Source organism: Pagrus pagrus (genome assembly GCF_965226575.1).
Source record: "Pagrus pagrus genome assembly, chromosome: 19".
In the NCBI taxonomy this organism is placed as follows: domain Eukaryota; kingdom Metazoa; phylum Chordata; class Actinopteri; order Spariformes; family Sparidae; genus Pagrus; species Pagrus pagrus.
Window position 1 is genome coordinate 10,380,233 of NC_140203.1, and position 14,490 is coordinate 10,394,722.

Here is a 14,490-nt window from a genome sequence, read left to right on the forward strand (position 1 = left end):
GTAAGTGAGTCTGAGGTATGTTGGGACTTCCAGCTACCAGTTTCACATTATTTGGTTTGGAAGTCTGTGTCTCCCCCTGGTGTATTATAGCAATCATAGCAATGTAATATTATACAAACAGCTTGCTAAGCACAGTTGCCCATAATGACTTAATTAATGTTAATCACCATTTAAAAATAAACAGATAAATAATAATTTGCAATTGCAGGGTGATGAGTGCATGTTCTTCCTACCTGGCTTCTGATTGGCCATCTGCCTGCGTAGAGCAGCGGTGGCTGCAGCCTGCTGGGCAGGCATGGTGACAGGGATGGTCCTCTCAGCTGGTGGGGCTCCATGTTTTACCGTCTTTGTGGCGAGAGCAGTGCTATCAGCCCCGCTGAGGTTGATCTTATTGGTTGGAACTGAATTATCAACACAGTGAGCAACATGTTCAGCAATGTGGCATGTCTGACATTTAAAAGCAGTCATCCTGTAGCTTTTAATGCTGCTTCAAATCTTTGATGAATAGCAACAGTTGGTATGATTTACTCACCAGGGCTGGCAATAGGGCTGAGTCCAAAACCCACACCAGGGACTGAGTGAATTTTGGTCAAAGGCGTGGACTGGATGGCCCCGAAGCCTGGCTGGATAGAGGGGGTCCTCACGACTGTGGGGTGGCGGGGGGTGGACAATGCTGTAGGAATGACAGTCATGGGAAGAGGCTCTGGCTGTAGTTCTTCCTCTTCCAGCTCCAAATGAGCTGGGTGAGGGTCCAGGGACTGGGACAGGGAGGATGCAGAGCTCACATCATCCAAGTCCTCATAGTATTTGGGTGAAAGGAAGGCTGAGCGAGATAGGTTGGCTGGAAGGGAAGGGATAAAGAACATCTAGATTAACAATAAATGTAGTACAGCTGTTTTAAGGTGATATTTTTACATTAAAAGACAGTCTAATCTTGTTCAACAACCCTCTTCAAGTGAATATTGACGTTTTATTTGTGAATATCATTGAAGTATGTTTCAAAGTTTATGGTAAAGACTAACTACATTTCTAAACTTTCATGCAGCCACACATTTCTGTAGTCCAAATTTACTGACTGGAAAAATAGATGAATTTCCCCGCCTACAACACTTGTTAAATTAGTCTGAGCAGGATATGTGTACCTGGTGCAGTCGAGCGGACAGGAGGCATCTGTCCCTTTGAGAGAAAGTTACGCAGCTGGGCCTGTTTAACTGGTGATATCTTGACTGCTGGAGAAACATACAGTATAAAGTTAGTACGTTGAAATAAAGAAATTGAATAGCCTTTATCATGTTTATCTCAAAAATATTACAAAGATTGATACCTGGAGATTTGGATTTGGTTTTAGGGGGGGTGGTGTCCAGCCTGGCTTTCAGGAGTGCATCCCTTAAACTCTCAAGCTCGCTTTCCAACCTGCCATGACACACAGAAACAAATAGTTTGAATATTAAAATATGACACTTTTTAAAGAATTATTTGAAGTGTACTGATGCACACAATTACAATATCATATAAAGGCTGCAACACCGAAAAAAACTGTGCAATTTTAATGTTATTCATGGACTATGGCGATAATATTTTTAGCTATTATTGCATCCAGTTATAAAAACAAAAGTTAATTTTATTCAGTTTTAATTATTCAAAAACTGTTCTAGATTTACATTGCAGCCCATTTAAGTCAAGGTTAACTTGAAATATGAAGTCTATGATTCCCAAACCTACACTGCAGAGTCTCTCTTCCCATAACAAATAAAAAATCTATTTAAACATGTAAGACTCATTTATCTCATTAAAGGTTTTCTCATTCCTCCATTCCTACTTCGAGCTCTTACCCAGCAGTTGTTGCCGTAGCAGTATTGCGGTTTATAGTTGGAGTGGCAGTCTTGTTGTAGAGGCGCAGGGAGGTGAGTTCCTTAATCAACTGGTCCAATCGGTTTTTCTCCTGGTTGATTATGTACAGGTTGTTGGCCAGTGTCGTGAACAGACCTTCACGCCCTGGCACGACCATGTGTCTGTGAAGAAGAGAAGTATTTCATTAGAAAATGATAACTGACCCAAAATGTTTTCCATAGCAAATACTCAAATAACTGTGTTTACTTCTGCTTTTTCCTCTTCTCCAGGTGTTTCTCCCATTCCACATCAAGAACGTCATTCACATCTTCCACAGCAAACAAAACATACTGGTACAGCCTGCGAATCTCCTGAATAAAGAAAAACATAGCATAGAATAGACAGAAGGCTTTGAGTAATTAGGCGATTTGTGTAAAGCCTTCAGGAAAAGCATCTATTCATGCAAACTTCTGCTTTTTACCTTGAGCTGTTCCTCACTGCGTGGGTCCAGAGGTTTTTTATACAACAGCTGTCTGTAATTTCTGTCCCTGCTCAGCTCACTATGGGCTTTGGCTTCTTCTGCCCCAGCAAAGCCCTCCAGCAAGGTGGTCTTCAGTGTACCAATGTCCCCATGGAGAGACTGCAAATCAGAAACAGAAAAATTAGGCTTAATTCAACAAGGAGAGCAGAACTATTAAACTAAATCAACAAATCAGTTAGAAATGTATGATAATGTACACACACACTATAATTCTGCCAGTACAAACAACAATAGAGGCTTAAAAGATTTGTCAGCCTATTGGTTGCAAATAAATGTATCAAAAAGACCAACACATGAAGTTAATCTTTTGCTGTTTGAGGGAAACATAGATAAGACTAAAAAGGCTTCTCTGTATACGGTATATACAATAGACAAGTCAATATACTGTGAAGAACAGAATATTATAATAATATAATACCTGTCCAAAATACTACTTTTTGTACACTTTTCAGGGAGACGAGCAGAACCTAGGCTACATATTTTTAAACATTTTAGCTAGCTACCCCTGCCGCAAGAGAAGAAGATGGTACACATGCTTTTTTTATTTATCATAACACCATGAACTTGCGGCAGTGACTTTGTTATTCTAAGACCATCGCATTCTGAGTAGGAGGCAGCTGTTGGGGGTAGGATTTGGCCGCTGGGTGTGAATTTGTTAACAGGGATTTGGGTCAGCCGAAGCAAAATCTGAACGTGTTTTGGTTTTGCAGCCACGGTCTTACCTCTGTTGTTTCCTTAATCTCCAGAGTGAAAATATGGAGGTCCTCGGACTCCTTCCTCAACTCCTTCATCTCCTCAATGGTGCCAACCTTGAAGTCGGCTCTTGAGCTTCGTGCCTTCAGGTCGTCTAACTCCTTCTGGAAGTGTGCAATCTGATGACAAGTCGATGAGAAGTGTAGTTATTTGTAAATCCTTCATTAGATTTTTTAAGCCCTTCTTAAGTTGTTTGCATCTACTACAATACAATACAATACAATAACGTTTCTAACTGTGTAGCTACTAAAGTGGATTGCACCATGGAGCTAAAAAATATGTTAGCTAATGAAGATGTATATGAATGCATTATATGCACAATTTATTTACAGTATTTACGTATTCATATTAAGTGCGTAAATCAGTTTATGCTGCATTAAACTTGACTGACAATCCTGTGGTAATGTGGCCCTGACTTTACTTTGTGTGGTTATTCGTGTGTATCTAGTAACAAGTGAGTGGGAAATAGTCAATTAAGCTAAACTCACTGACATTATTTGGTACTTTAGTCAGATTTTATTGGTATTATGCTAAATAGGTTCAGATATATTGATTTTTTTAGTGAAATAACCCAGTTTACGTCACTATTAAACAGCATTTTGATCAACTGTCAGGCCAGAAATGTTGATTATATTCAATCATCTCTTTTATTCTTCAATCAGACCAGCTGATATAACAGCAAAGTTAATGTCTGTAGGTCTCTAGTTTTGTAAGATACAACCAGTGTTAATTTAGTGATGCGTAAATCTCCGCTTACTAAACACTCAAGTTATAGCTGGCCTTGAAGGGCTAATTGATAACATTAAAGCTAACAGTAATACATTTGACACTCACTATTAACATTTGAACTGAAATTATAGTTTCATATCAAACATACAATTATCTGAAACAGCATCCATATCTTAATCCAAATACCAAAGAAAATCCAACAGTTCATCAATTTGCTAAATTATTTACAGATTTACCATTCAGTTTTCATTAAGAGGAAATATGAGCATCGAGTGCGTATGTCGAAGTGTTGACTGGATAATGTCTCACCTCCTCCAATATACCGGCCATAATTGGATCAGAGTCTTTCTTCTGTTGTAGCTGCTTCTCCAGGGCCTTCACACTAACAGCTGCCTGCATTGGAAAGTAATAAAGAAAGACACACATGAATTATGTATTCCACAAATGCCGCTGTTGAAGTAGTTTTGTGACGTTTTGAGTTGTGATTAGTTAATTGACCTTTTCTGTGATCAGTTTACTACTTACAAATCTGGCCATGATAGAAATTGTGTCACGTGCTGCGAATATAATATTTTAAACAACCCCTGAGTAACTTTTGATATTGTGTATTGTACTTTTTTGTATTATTTACTACTACTACTGTGGTGTGCAGTAGTGTACAGAGAAGATGAGTGTACAAATGGAGGCTCTGTGCTTTCTGTATGTTCCTATTGTGATGTAAATTTTATCTTTTAACATTTTTTTTTATCAAAATATCAAATAAACGGGAGAGGACCTGTGGAGTTTGGACACGGGCTTGGGCTTGGGCTTGGGCTTGGGCTTGGGCTTGGGCTTGGGCGGCCGGAGCAGGTTTCTGGACGATTGTCGGCGGTGTGGTTTGAACTGGACGCACCGGGGCTGCAACACAACCAACAATATAAGAATCACTATCCAAGGCGTTTTAAGATTTAACGAATCCTTTGATAAAAAATAAATGAAGAAGGACACCTTGTGCAAATATAACAGTCAAGGAACTGAGGCATAACATTCTTACCTAATACAGCTGGTGGCTTAGTGGCTGACGGTTGAGGGGCGGTCAGATTACTGGAATTGGAGACAACCGCTTTGGGAACGAAGGAGAAAGACTGTGGTGCTGGCGTCTCCAATGCTGAAAACCTTGGGAGAGAGAAGACAGATTTATTTGACTGATTTAAGTCTTTAATTTATTGAATATATAAAAATCTCTGTCTCGGTTGGAATACCCTTCGAAATGAGGTCAACAATGATTTACCTCTCATTTAGATTCAGTTTCACAGTTGGCGGGGAGGGAGCGGCAAGGCTCTGGGGTGTTGGAGATGGAGCTGGAGCCGCTACTGCTGATGGTTTGATGGAGGGAGTGAAAGAAAATGCTGAAGGCGCTGATGGAGTGTCAGAGGGAGGTTTGGGGGCAAAGGAGAAGCTCGATGATCCCATGCCGAAAGGTGTGGGACCCCCCAGAGAGAAAGCTGAAGGACCAGAGTTGGCGCTTGTGGTTGGGACCGAGAAAGTGAATGATGATGACGACGACGACACAGGAGCCGAGGGAGCGATGCTGAATGGGGCAGCAGACGGATAGGCAGGAGGCGCTGGAGGAGTGGAAGCAGCTGCTAAAGCAAGACCGAGGTTTGGGAATGTTGCTGGGACAGATGTGATAGAGGCAGGGATTTTGGGAGGTTGGATCGCCAAAGAACCTGCGAACAGAAAAGAAATTTGCTTTCATAACATCTCATCACATGTTGGTCTTGTTTTGTCTACAAAACTTGTTTTTGTCTACAAAACAAGATTACTAATTCTGGAATTAGCAATGGGATTAGTGTTAGTGAGAAGTCCACAGCTTTCATGGTAAGATGCTCACTGCCACAACAGTTTGTCAGACTTCAAAGGAATTTGCACAAAAGCTGTGGAGCTTCTTTATTAATGTGTTTGGCTGAGTAAAAACACTGTTTCTTTTGGCTTCCAAAAAAAACACACAGTCCAGTCAAGGATCCCAGGTCTCAATCAATAAATATAATGTGAAAACAATTCAAACTATTGGAAATAATCAGATAAAAACCTTACATTTTGCTTGATCATACCAACAAAACTGTTTTTCTACTTCCTTTCTGCTCTCATCACGACTACACTCAACATAACTCAAAGCTTTGTATGCCTTATTTGATTATGTTAAAGTGTGATAAGACATCCAAAGTTCAATGGTGGATTTGTAATGGAGTTAAGAGCTATAATTTTATGCAGAATGATTGTTCCTGTAAGACATTAAGATAAGCTTAATGGGGGATGTAGCTGGATGCGTGTTTGCTTGACTGACAGGTCTCTCAGGCTGTTAAACTGAGCTGTGGGGCTTGTGAGGTCCAACTTAACTCCACAGTACAGCTAATAATAGGTTTATACCAAACTCCACACTTAAAAATGTTCTTTTAGAAACCAACGCGTGACATGTCAGCTGAAAAATGTCCAATGGGCACACACGCGGACTGGAAGTTCTCGCAAACACTTCAGTATCACTGTCTCAGATGATTATCACTTGAGGAAATACATCATCACAATGTGTGATTATGAATAATTATGCAGCTATCTCAACAACATTTTAGTCTAAAACATCCGTCCGAGTTCACTGGCTCGCTTACCTGGCTTGGGCAGTCTCTCCCCCTCCAAGGCAAGGGCAGCAGGGGCTGAGACCAGTTGCTTAACCCCAGGATTGAGGTTGAGCAGAGCGAATGGGCAGAGTAATCCCTCCGTTGATAGCATTAGCATTGTGGGCGCCGGGGGCAAGGTCTTTTCATCAGCTTTATAAGGGCGGAAAGACAGGACACAGAGAGAAGCAAACTTAAAAGACATTTAGACAGAGAAACACTGTTAAAAGATAATATGTTTACTATAATTTCACAAAACATAGCAACCAGTAACACTCCAGTCAAACTTACTCACCCTCCCACAAACATACTGAGTGCATATCCGACATTTCCTCCCCCACTGACTCATTTCTCAACCGTCCACAGATCAGACAGCCAAGAAGAATCTCTAAAGCTCACTGGTAGGGAATTTTGCCTAAAGTCTATTAATTAAGAGCCACATGCATAGGCAATCTACACCATGCAGTAACAGACTTTTGTGAGAAATGATTTAGCGTTCTGCACAGATTCGTGCTTCCAAATCACACCACTGCACAAGGGAGACAATTAACAGCAAGTGTCATCTGCTCGCTCTGCCTGCTATAAATGCTGTTTGTCACTTTGATCATTAGAGTGTTGACAGCATCGGAGCACAAAGACTGTATGTGTGCTAGCGCTGTAGTTGTCTCACTGACCTTGGCTCACTTCGCCCTCCAGTGGTTAAAACACGTACTCAGTGTTCAGTGGCACACTGTAGTCGTGAACAGAGACGGCTGTCCTAAGATGCCTCATTTGGTTAAAAAAAAAAAGTCCTCACACATCCCTCTTCTTGCCAAAACCCTTAACTATTTCCTGCTCTTCACACCCACTTTCCTGCACTTTCCAAAAATCACGCGGTGTGCTGTGGGCTGCGGACAAAAATGGCAAATCCAGTCTAAACCAACATTTAAATGAAGAAACGGAGTATTCACACCCCTCATTAAAGATTAGTCAGAGTTAATACTAGTCATATCACACACGTCACAAAAGCAATCCGAACACTTTGTACTGTTTGTTCTCCCTACAGCTGCGTCTCACAGCTAAAACTGTTCCTCAAGTACAACTTCATTATCATTACCACTGACTCACCTCTTTGAAGTCGACCTTACATTTTGCATCTACTGTATATTCAGTCCATGCGCTGCATCTGACATTATGTCAGTACATTACCATTTTATTGTCTGCATAAATTCAAACTTACATCTACCACACACCCATACACCCACACGCAAAAATACATTATCGAGCAAACACAGATTAGTATCATTTCAAGAAATAAAGTGATCCCAATTTCTCCACACAAAACGCAATACTGCAGCACCTAACGTTCAGTTTAATCTCAGTTAAGAAACTATAGTTTGGGAGATAAAGAGGAGCAAAGAGATAGAGGGTGAAAGAGGGAGCGAACAGAAGGGAGAGGCACACGGTAAAGCTCATCAGCATTCTGCAACAGGATTGTCTGGGCTTTGTTGTTTGTTGTGGTCCTCTCGCTTGTCTGAGCCATTTTAATGAGTGCGTTTTCTCTCCACAGATAACTCTCTCTCGTTACTCTCCCTGCGCTTTCCCTATCTAATGTCTCACTTTGGATAAAGGTTTTGATCAGACTACAATCATGTCAAAATGTTGCTCAAATTGCAGGTTCTTTTTCTCTCTTGCTTGGGAGGGAGTTCTTAGAGTGAGCGGGGAGAGATGTGACTAGACAGCAACAGCAGCTCTACGTGAATGTCTGGCAGACTTGGCCATTTAAGATAAAACAGTGTACTGAGACGGTAGCTTATCACTATTCTTTACACATGCTGCAATAGAGCACTGCAGTGGATGCTGTATGCACAAAGAAACCTAACGGAGTTCAGCTTCATCTCATCATGACGGGGGTGCTGAACATTAAATGCTGTGGAGCTTATACAAAGACAATGGCATGCAGTTCAAGAGATAACACAAACTACTAGGGAATTAAAGTTAATTTATAGTTTATAGGAGTCTGAAAAGACAGGTTTTTTTTTTTAAAACAGTAAAACATACAGGTACACTTATCCATTTCAGGAAGCGATACACTAAGCATGCATGTTTATTCCAACAGGCTTATCAGGGTGGGCAGTATCACTGGTGGCAGAAGGTGGTTTAATTTTCTCTTCACTGTCCATACTTTCATTTTAAAAAAATGTCTGAAAAAACAGTGCATTCAGCAAGCTTCAACGCAGATATGCAACACTCTTTATAATTAAAAAAAACTGTAATAAAAAAGTGATATCCAAAAACAAAGCAAAACTTAATAATATCAATTGCAAGTGGGAAAGATCCAATTTAATATCTTAGCTGAGCTGCTATGGTTTCAGCTTGATTATGGCAGAGAATATGGTTGTAAATAGGGATGACATCATTATCCTACGTTAGCAATGATATAAATATATAGTACATTTTTACAAGCTGATGGCACCAAGAAAAACATTTCATCCAACTAATGCATAAATCCTGTAAATCCCATCCCTATTACCATGAACCAGCCCTGCACACTGATTTGAAACACTGTCTTGCGTGATTAAAAATGGTAAGCAAGAAAAATCTACCTCAGCTGCACCAAAGTGACTGCAGATTGGGGTTAGCATTTAGCCAAATTCTCTTTCTGGGAAGAACTTGTATAAGAATTATCCCACCACACAAGATCATTAACAACATAATTGTGATAAAAGGCATTTGACCTTTGCTTAAATGCTGAAAAAAGCTGTTAAAATCCCATTAAAAATACCCCCAATTCTCTAATAGGAAAGTAGAGGCTCACAATGTCTAAGTGCTAAAACATACTTCACCTTGCTTCAAAATTGGTTTTAATTTGACAAAATAATGACAATCCTTGAGTGAAGGCTTTTATAAAATGAAATTGAAAATGGTAACAGACAACTTTTTAGCTGCTACTCATCATTCTGGAGTAAATACTGATTCCACAGTGTAATGGCAGTAGAAAAGTGACACTGTCCTCGTATAGATTGGTGCCCCATATACCTCATTTTCACTTTGCTGTGTGGCCTGGCCATCGGGATGGATTTTTCCCGCAAAAATGGCGGTTGCATTACAGCACAAAGGAAGCGAGTCTGCCATTGTGCAAACAAAACAGGAAGAGACATATTTCCCAGGTCGCTATCCCAAGGTAACGGTGGAACAACTGGAATAACTGTGGAAACACTTCACTGCAAAATAAAAAGGACCCTGCTGATGGAGGAGACAAAGAAGGAGCGTGACAAAAACTGAGTTGAAAAAAGAGTGAACGGACGGGCAATCTCTTGTTGGAGAGTGCTCAGGTGTTGTGTCAAAGTCTGTTCCCTTGTTGATATGCGTTTCCCCTGACAGATCAAAACCGGCATTCTTTCTATTGATCGGTAACAAAACCTGCCTACTTGTTAATACAACCGGGTGTTCAACTGTTGCTAACGTTGTCTTTGCTACAGTGGTGCCAACAGTAATACCACGAGGAAAAGCTAGTTTGTTTAACATTAAACAACAAACAATAGGGTAAGCGTATTCACATGGTGTCTGTGTGCAAATCAGGTCAGACAGGTGAAGAAAGAAAGTGCATCAAAAAGACAAATTGACTTACTTATGTGGATCTCCTGCTGGCTGGTGTAGTCTATTGCTAAACCAAGGGGAAGCGTGTCTTCATTTGTCTCGGTCACTGGAAGCTCAGCCCTACTCGCATCCTCCAGGATCCAAAGCTCCCATATCTAAAAAAACAAGAACAATCTGTCATGGTCATGACAGTCTCCAGGCTTCTGATGCGTTTACCTCACCCGATACAGAGAGCATCCGAACAAACTGTAAATTAAAGCTAAATAAAATCAGCTTTTATGTGAAACAAAACTGAGCATCAGAACTCAGTTGTAGCGTTAAAAAAATCAAGACCCAAGATAGTATTATTTATTTTACAGTAGAGACAGTCATTTAAAAACTTCAGCACATTCAGAAGCTGGCAAACTGTCACCAAGAGGGCTAGTTAAGTATGTGGTATTAGGTTTGTTGACTATAGATGGGGGAAGCTCTGCTAGCATAAATGACTTAAAAAGAGTTTTGAGTGAGAATAACATTGTAGAACAGTTATGTAACTCTACTTAATACTGTGAAGCATCTCAAACACTCGTAATGTCTTGTTTGTCTTTCAAAACTGGAATTTAAAATCCATCTTAACGAGAGACAGTTTTCATTTCTGTCTATATTTAAAACAGTTTGTCTTTTAAGATAAAGATTCCTACGAAACATTCTGCTTTTCACTCATCATCATAAGGTACCTTGTCCTCTTGTCTGGCTATAACGCTGACTTCAATGGAAGCTGCTGATGCCGCAAACACAAGGTCCCTGGAGGAAATAAACAGTGAGGTAAAGCAACACATTACACAAATGTGTAATATTAATTTAAGAATTCGAAGAGATAAATAATGCATTTATTATCAACAGTAAACATGCCTTTGGGTGCCTACTACATCATCTGTTCCTGTATTTTGTGATCGTTCTTACCAGTCCTCTACGTGGCTGAGGAAGTAGTGGTGTTGTCTCTCAGTGCAGCTGCCGTACACCGTGTCGCTAAAGTTCAGATACTTTGTCTCCATCTTCTCATCCTTCTTCTACAAAACAACAAACAAAATATATCAGTTTGTCACATTCATTGGCTTTAGATGGAAAAACTGAAACTTCTATATGGTGGCAGCATATTTTAGCTGCTTAATAATCTATCATTTTGGGACTATCACCCAGTACTAGCATTTATGAAGTGCTTTTTAAGGAGATTTCAAAATATCGAGATATATATCAAGTATCCTGATATAACTGAAAATATTTAACATTATTTTAAAGCCACATCACCCAGCCCTAACTGCAGCAGGAGCCTTTTATGCAACTACGGAGCTTCTACACAAAGAAGGTGGTAACACAGCAAAGCATTTGACCATCAGATCTACAAAACATAACCTGGCAGAGAATCTAATGCTATATTTGTTTCTTCACCTTGTTGTTGTGGCCATGTGGAGAGAATATCATCAAACAAAGAAGAAATGAGAAGAAAACAGTATGGCCAAATTTATCTACTGAGGCGATGAGCAAGACAGCATTAAAGACTGGAGGGGTGCAACCTGACAAAACTCCAAATGGATGAATTCAGTGGACTGTGAATGTAGGGCGTACTCACAGGGAGGGAGATCAACACTAGCTCAGGAGGGGTCTCAAGGGACCCATCTGCAGCAGCATATACCACTGCAAACACGAAAGTTCTCAGCCACAGCACATCCAGAACTGCGAGAGATAACAGGAGAGAGAGGTGTGAGCCACAGATGGGATTTCAACACAGCAATAAAAGTAAAACGCGAGTAAATTAGAAAATGAAATATAATGTCATTATAAGCCATTCACAACCCAGCTCAATATATGGCCGTACAACACAGATCTCATTAATAAGTACAGGATTTTCCTTACCTTTCACGGGTTCGTCAGAGGTGTAGAAGTGTGGACACGGGATAACTTTCTTTTCTTCAAGAGCCTTTTCATGAGAGGAGAAAAACATGTATTCATCTCGTCAGACACTGGATGCTGTAGCTCTCAGTAAGCAGTAATTGTTTTAATTCTAATTATGGTGAATTACTTACCGGTGTATACTGACTGACTGTGGCATTCATTTTTCCTGCAGCAACTTGTTTTCCTTTTGGACTCCAGCAAACTGTGTGAAACAAAAAAAACATCAACTGCAACTGAGCCACAACAGAGATAAGAGTACGGGCAAACTCAGCTCGTATGTTTAGAGTCCCACTCACTGCACGTGATGCCACTTGAGGCCGGCAGCTCGGCCAGCACTTTGGCACTGTCAGAGACATCCATAATCTGCATGCTGCCATTAGACATGCAGGCAGCCAACATGGATGCCTGAGCAGGATTCCACTTCAGGTCCTGCACTAGAGTGCCAGGAGGTACTGCTGGCAGCAGTGATGCAAAAGGTAACTTCTGTGGTCTTGCCTAGAAAGGAAAAGAAAAATATATGTTGTTTTAAAAATCTACAGCTCAAGTGACTTAATTGCTACTGAAGTACTTACTAAATATAACATATTTATTATTTCTTATATCACTTCTAATTTTGTATTTGTCAGCTGCATACTCAATATTCCCCCTGCAGTAGAAACGTACAAACCACATATCTATAAAGGACAAAATAAATGAAAGCAGATTAACTATTTGGAGACTTGATTTCAATTTCTGGTGATCAGCTCATAAAAATAACTGCTGCATGCCAAGGTTGTTTCAGTTTAAGGGCATCTGCAAGACCGCCGATTCTCATACTAGATATCTCTGAACATTAATGTTAAAAATTGCAAACATTTGTGTCAGTCATCTCCATTGGACATCTTTTTTCCTCAAGGACTTTGACGATAAAGAGAGCTGCAACAACACGTTCACTCACACTACAAGCGTCTCTCTACGTTCATTATACTAAGGTGCCTATATACACTGGTAGAAACCTGAAATAGGCTTGACGCATGTCTAATACACTGGAACATTAAATACACTGACTAAAGCAGTCACCTTGTTCAGGAAGGTGCGGACATCATAGAAGGTGAGGGACAAAGCGGCCTCCTCAGACAGGCCACACACTGACAGAGTGAGTTCATCACAGCTGAGGGCCAAGTTGTGCAGAGCAAGGTCCACCGTCACCTCTGCCAATGCTGCTATCCCCTCAACTAGGACACAGAGGAGCATTTGAGTCAATTGTGAGTAAGATACATGAATGGAAATTAGGCTAAAGATGTGTAAGGTCATGTTCGTACCTATTTCGTTGGAGTTGCCATCAAATTGATCAGCAGCCAGGATGTCTCGAGTCAGGTAAACTTTGAAGGTCCGGTCGAGCCCAACAAAAGTCAAACCAAATTTGTTTGAGACTGTGAGCAGACTTGATCTTTCTTTTGGCAAATCTTCCGTGGGCTCAAACACTCTTGTTTTCTTCATCTGGCGAAACTGGAAATCCTGAAAAACACAAACAAGCAACAGTTTTATTACTTCAGGAAAAGTAGTTATGGGTGGTAAACAAGCTCAATAACTGCCACCTTCACAGCTCACATGACGTTAGCTAATTATGCTAAGGTGTGTGGGTACCATTACAGCAACATTAATTAAACGTGAACAAAATGTGATGATTTTATACCACACACAGGAGGTTTTTAATTCACCTGACCCCAAGCTAACGTTCAACTCTCATGAAGCACATACGATATAGCGTTGAAGTGCTAACAGCTAACGTGCTAGCATAGCTGGTTAAACACAGAGAAGATTAAAGTTAGCGGCTTTTTCTTGTCAGGCTTTTCAACCGAGCTTTCTAATTGTTAACTGTGTCCATGTTAGTGGTATGGTACTGTAAATGCTTTTGAGTCGGGGTTAACTACACAGAAAACAAAACCTAGCTAGCTAACCAGCTAAGCTAGCCAGAACCTGTCAACACAAGTTGGATAAACAGCGCGTACCTTCATTTCCCTCTCAGGAGGGGAGTCTGTGTCGTCACTCATTTTGAAGCACAGAAACTGCTGCTTCTGCAGCCGATCTGTTGTGTTAGTTTATTCCTCCCGAGTCTGTATTTGAGACAAATCTCTGGTGAGCCACATTAGTCTGTCAGGACACTGAACACACGCCGCGCGATTTTGCTACGTAGCTGCGTAGGATGACTAACAGATAGCAGAGCAGAGTCCACAGCACAGAGCTCATACTCAAACCTCCTAAAAACAGAGGGGGGCAACTATTTTAAAACTGTCTGGACATATGTGAATAATTTTACACACAAAAGATATAATCCACTCCAAAGCAGATTTTAAAAAAACACTTTTAAAACACATTTACAAGCATAAATTACTCCACTTCTCCATCCTGCTGGCATCCATATCAGTCTGATAATAAACACCACAGATGATGTCTTTGGTCAATTATTCGATTAGTTGATTGAAAGAAAATTAG

The 14,490-nt window shown here is 40.5% G+C and overlaps 1 protein-coding gene across 6 annotated transcripts in view; it reads right to left on the reverse strand.

Annotated features, from left to right (window-relative positions):
- The window catches only part of nup214 (nucleoporin 214), a 32,727-nt gene extending 18,516 nt beyond the window's left edge, over window positions 1-14,211 (reverse strand). For 3 of the 6 annotated variants that reach the window (XM_084382748.1, XM_084382746.1, XM_084382744.1), the window contains exons 1-23: window positions 14,007-14,211; window positions 13,317-13,512; window positions 13,075-13,229; window positions 12,312-12,510; window positions 12,147-12,217; window positions 11,977-12,040; window positions 11,693-11,796; window positions 11,026-11,132; window positions 10,800-10,866; window positions 10,115-10,238; window positions 6,499-6,657; window positions 5,124-5,562; window positions 4,887-5,008; window positions 4,629-4,750; window positions 4,163-4,246; window positions 3,094-3,243; window positions 2,312-2,470; window positions 2,098-2,201; window positions 1,833-2,012; window positions 1,325-1,413; window positions 1,143-1,226; window positions 533-841; window positions 234-401 (exon numbers count right to left, since the gene is read on the reverse strand). In XM_084382748.1, coding sequence (XP_084238874.1) covers window positions 234-401; window positions 533-841; window positions 1,143-1,226; window positions 1,325-1,413; window positions 1,833-2,012; window positions 2,098-2,201; window positions 2,312-2,470; window positions 3,094-3,243; window positions 4,163-4,246; window positions 4,629-4,750; window positions 4,887-5,008; window positions 5,124-5,562; window positions 6,499-6,657; window positions 10,115-10,238; window positions 10,800-10,866; window positions 11,026-11,132; window positions 11,693-11,796; window positions 11,977-12,040; window positions 12,147-12,217; window positions 12,312-12,510; window positions 13,075-13,229; window positions 13,317-13,512; window positions 14,007-14,048 — 3,298 coding nt within the window. In that variant the 5' untranslated portion in view covers window positions 14,049-14,211. Of the gene's footprint in view, window positions 1-233; window positions 402-532; window positions 842-1,142; window positions 1,230-1,324; window positions 1,414-1,832; window positions 2,013-2,097; window positions 2,202-2,311; window positions 2,471-3,093; window positions 3,244-4,162; window positions 4,247-4,628; window positions 4,751-4,886; window positions 5,009-5,123; window positions 5,563-6,498; window positions 6,658-10,114; window positions 10,239-10,799; window positions 10,867-11,025; window positions 11,133-11,692; window positions 11,797-11,976; window positions 12,041-12,146; window positions 12,218-12,311; window positions 12,511-13,074; window positions 13,230-13,316; window positions 13,513-14,006 lie in introns of all 6 variants that reach the window. The other 3 variants (XM_084382745.1, XM_084382747.1, XM_084382743.1) reach the window with 1 other exon arrangement.
- Window positions 14,212-14,490: the final 279 nt, after the last annotated feature.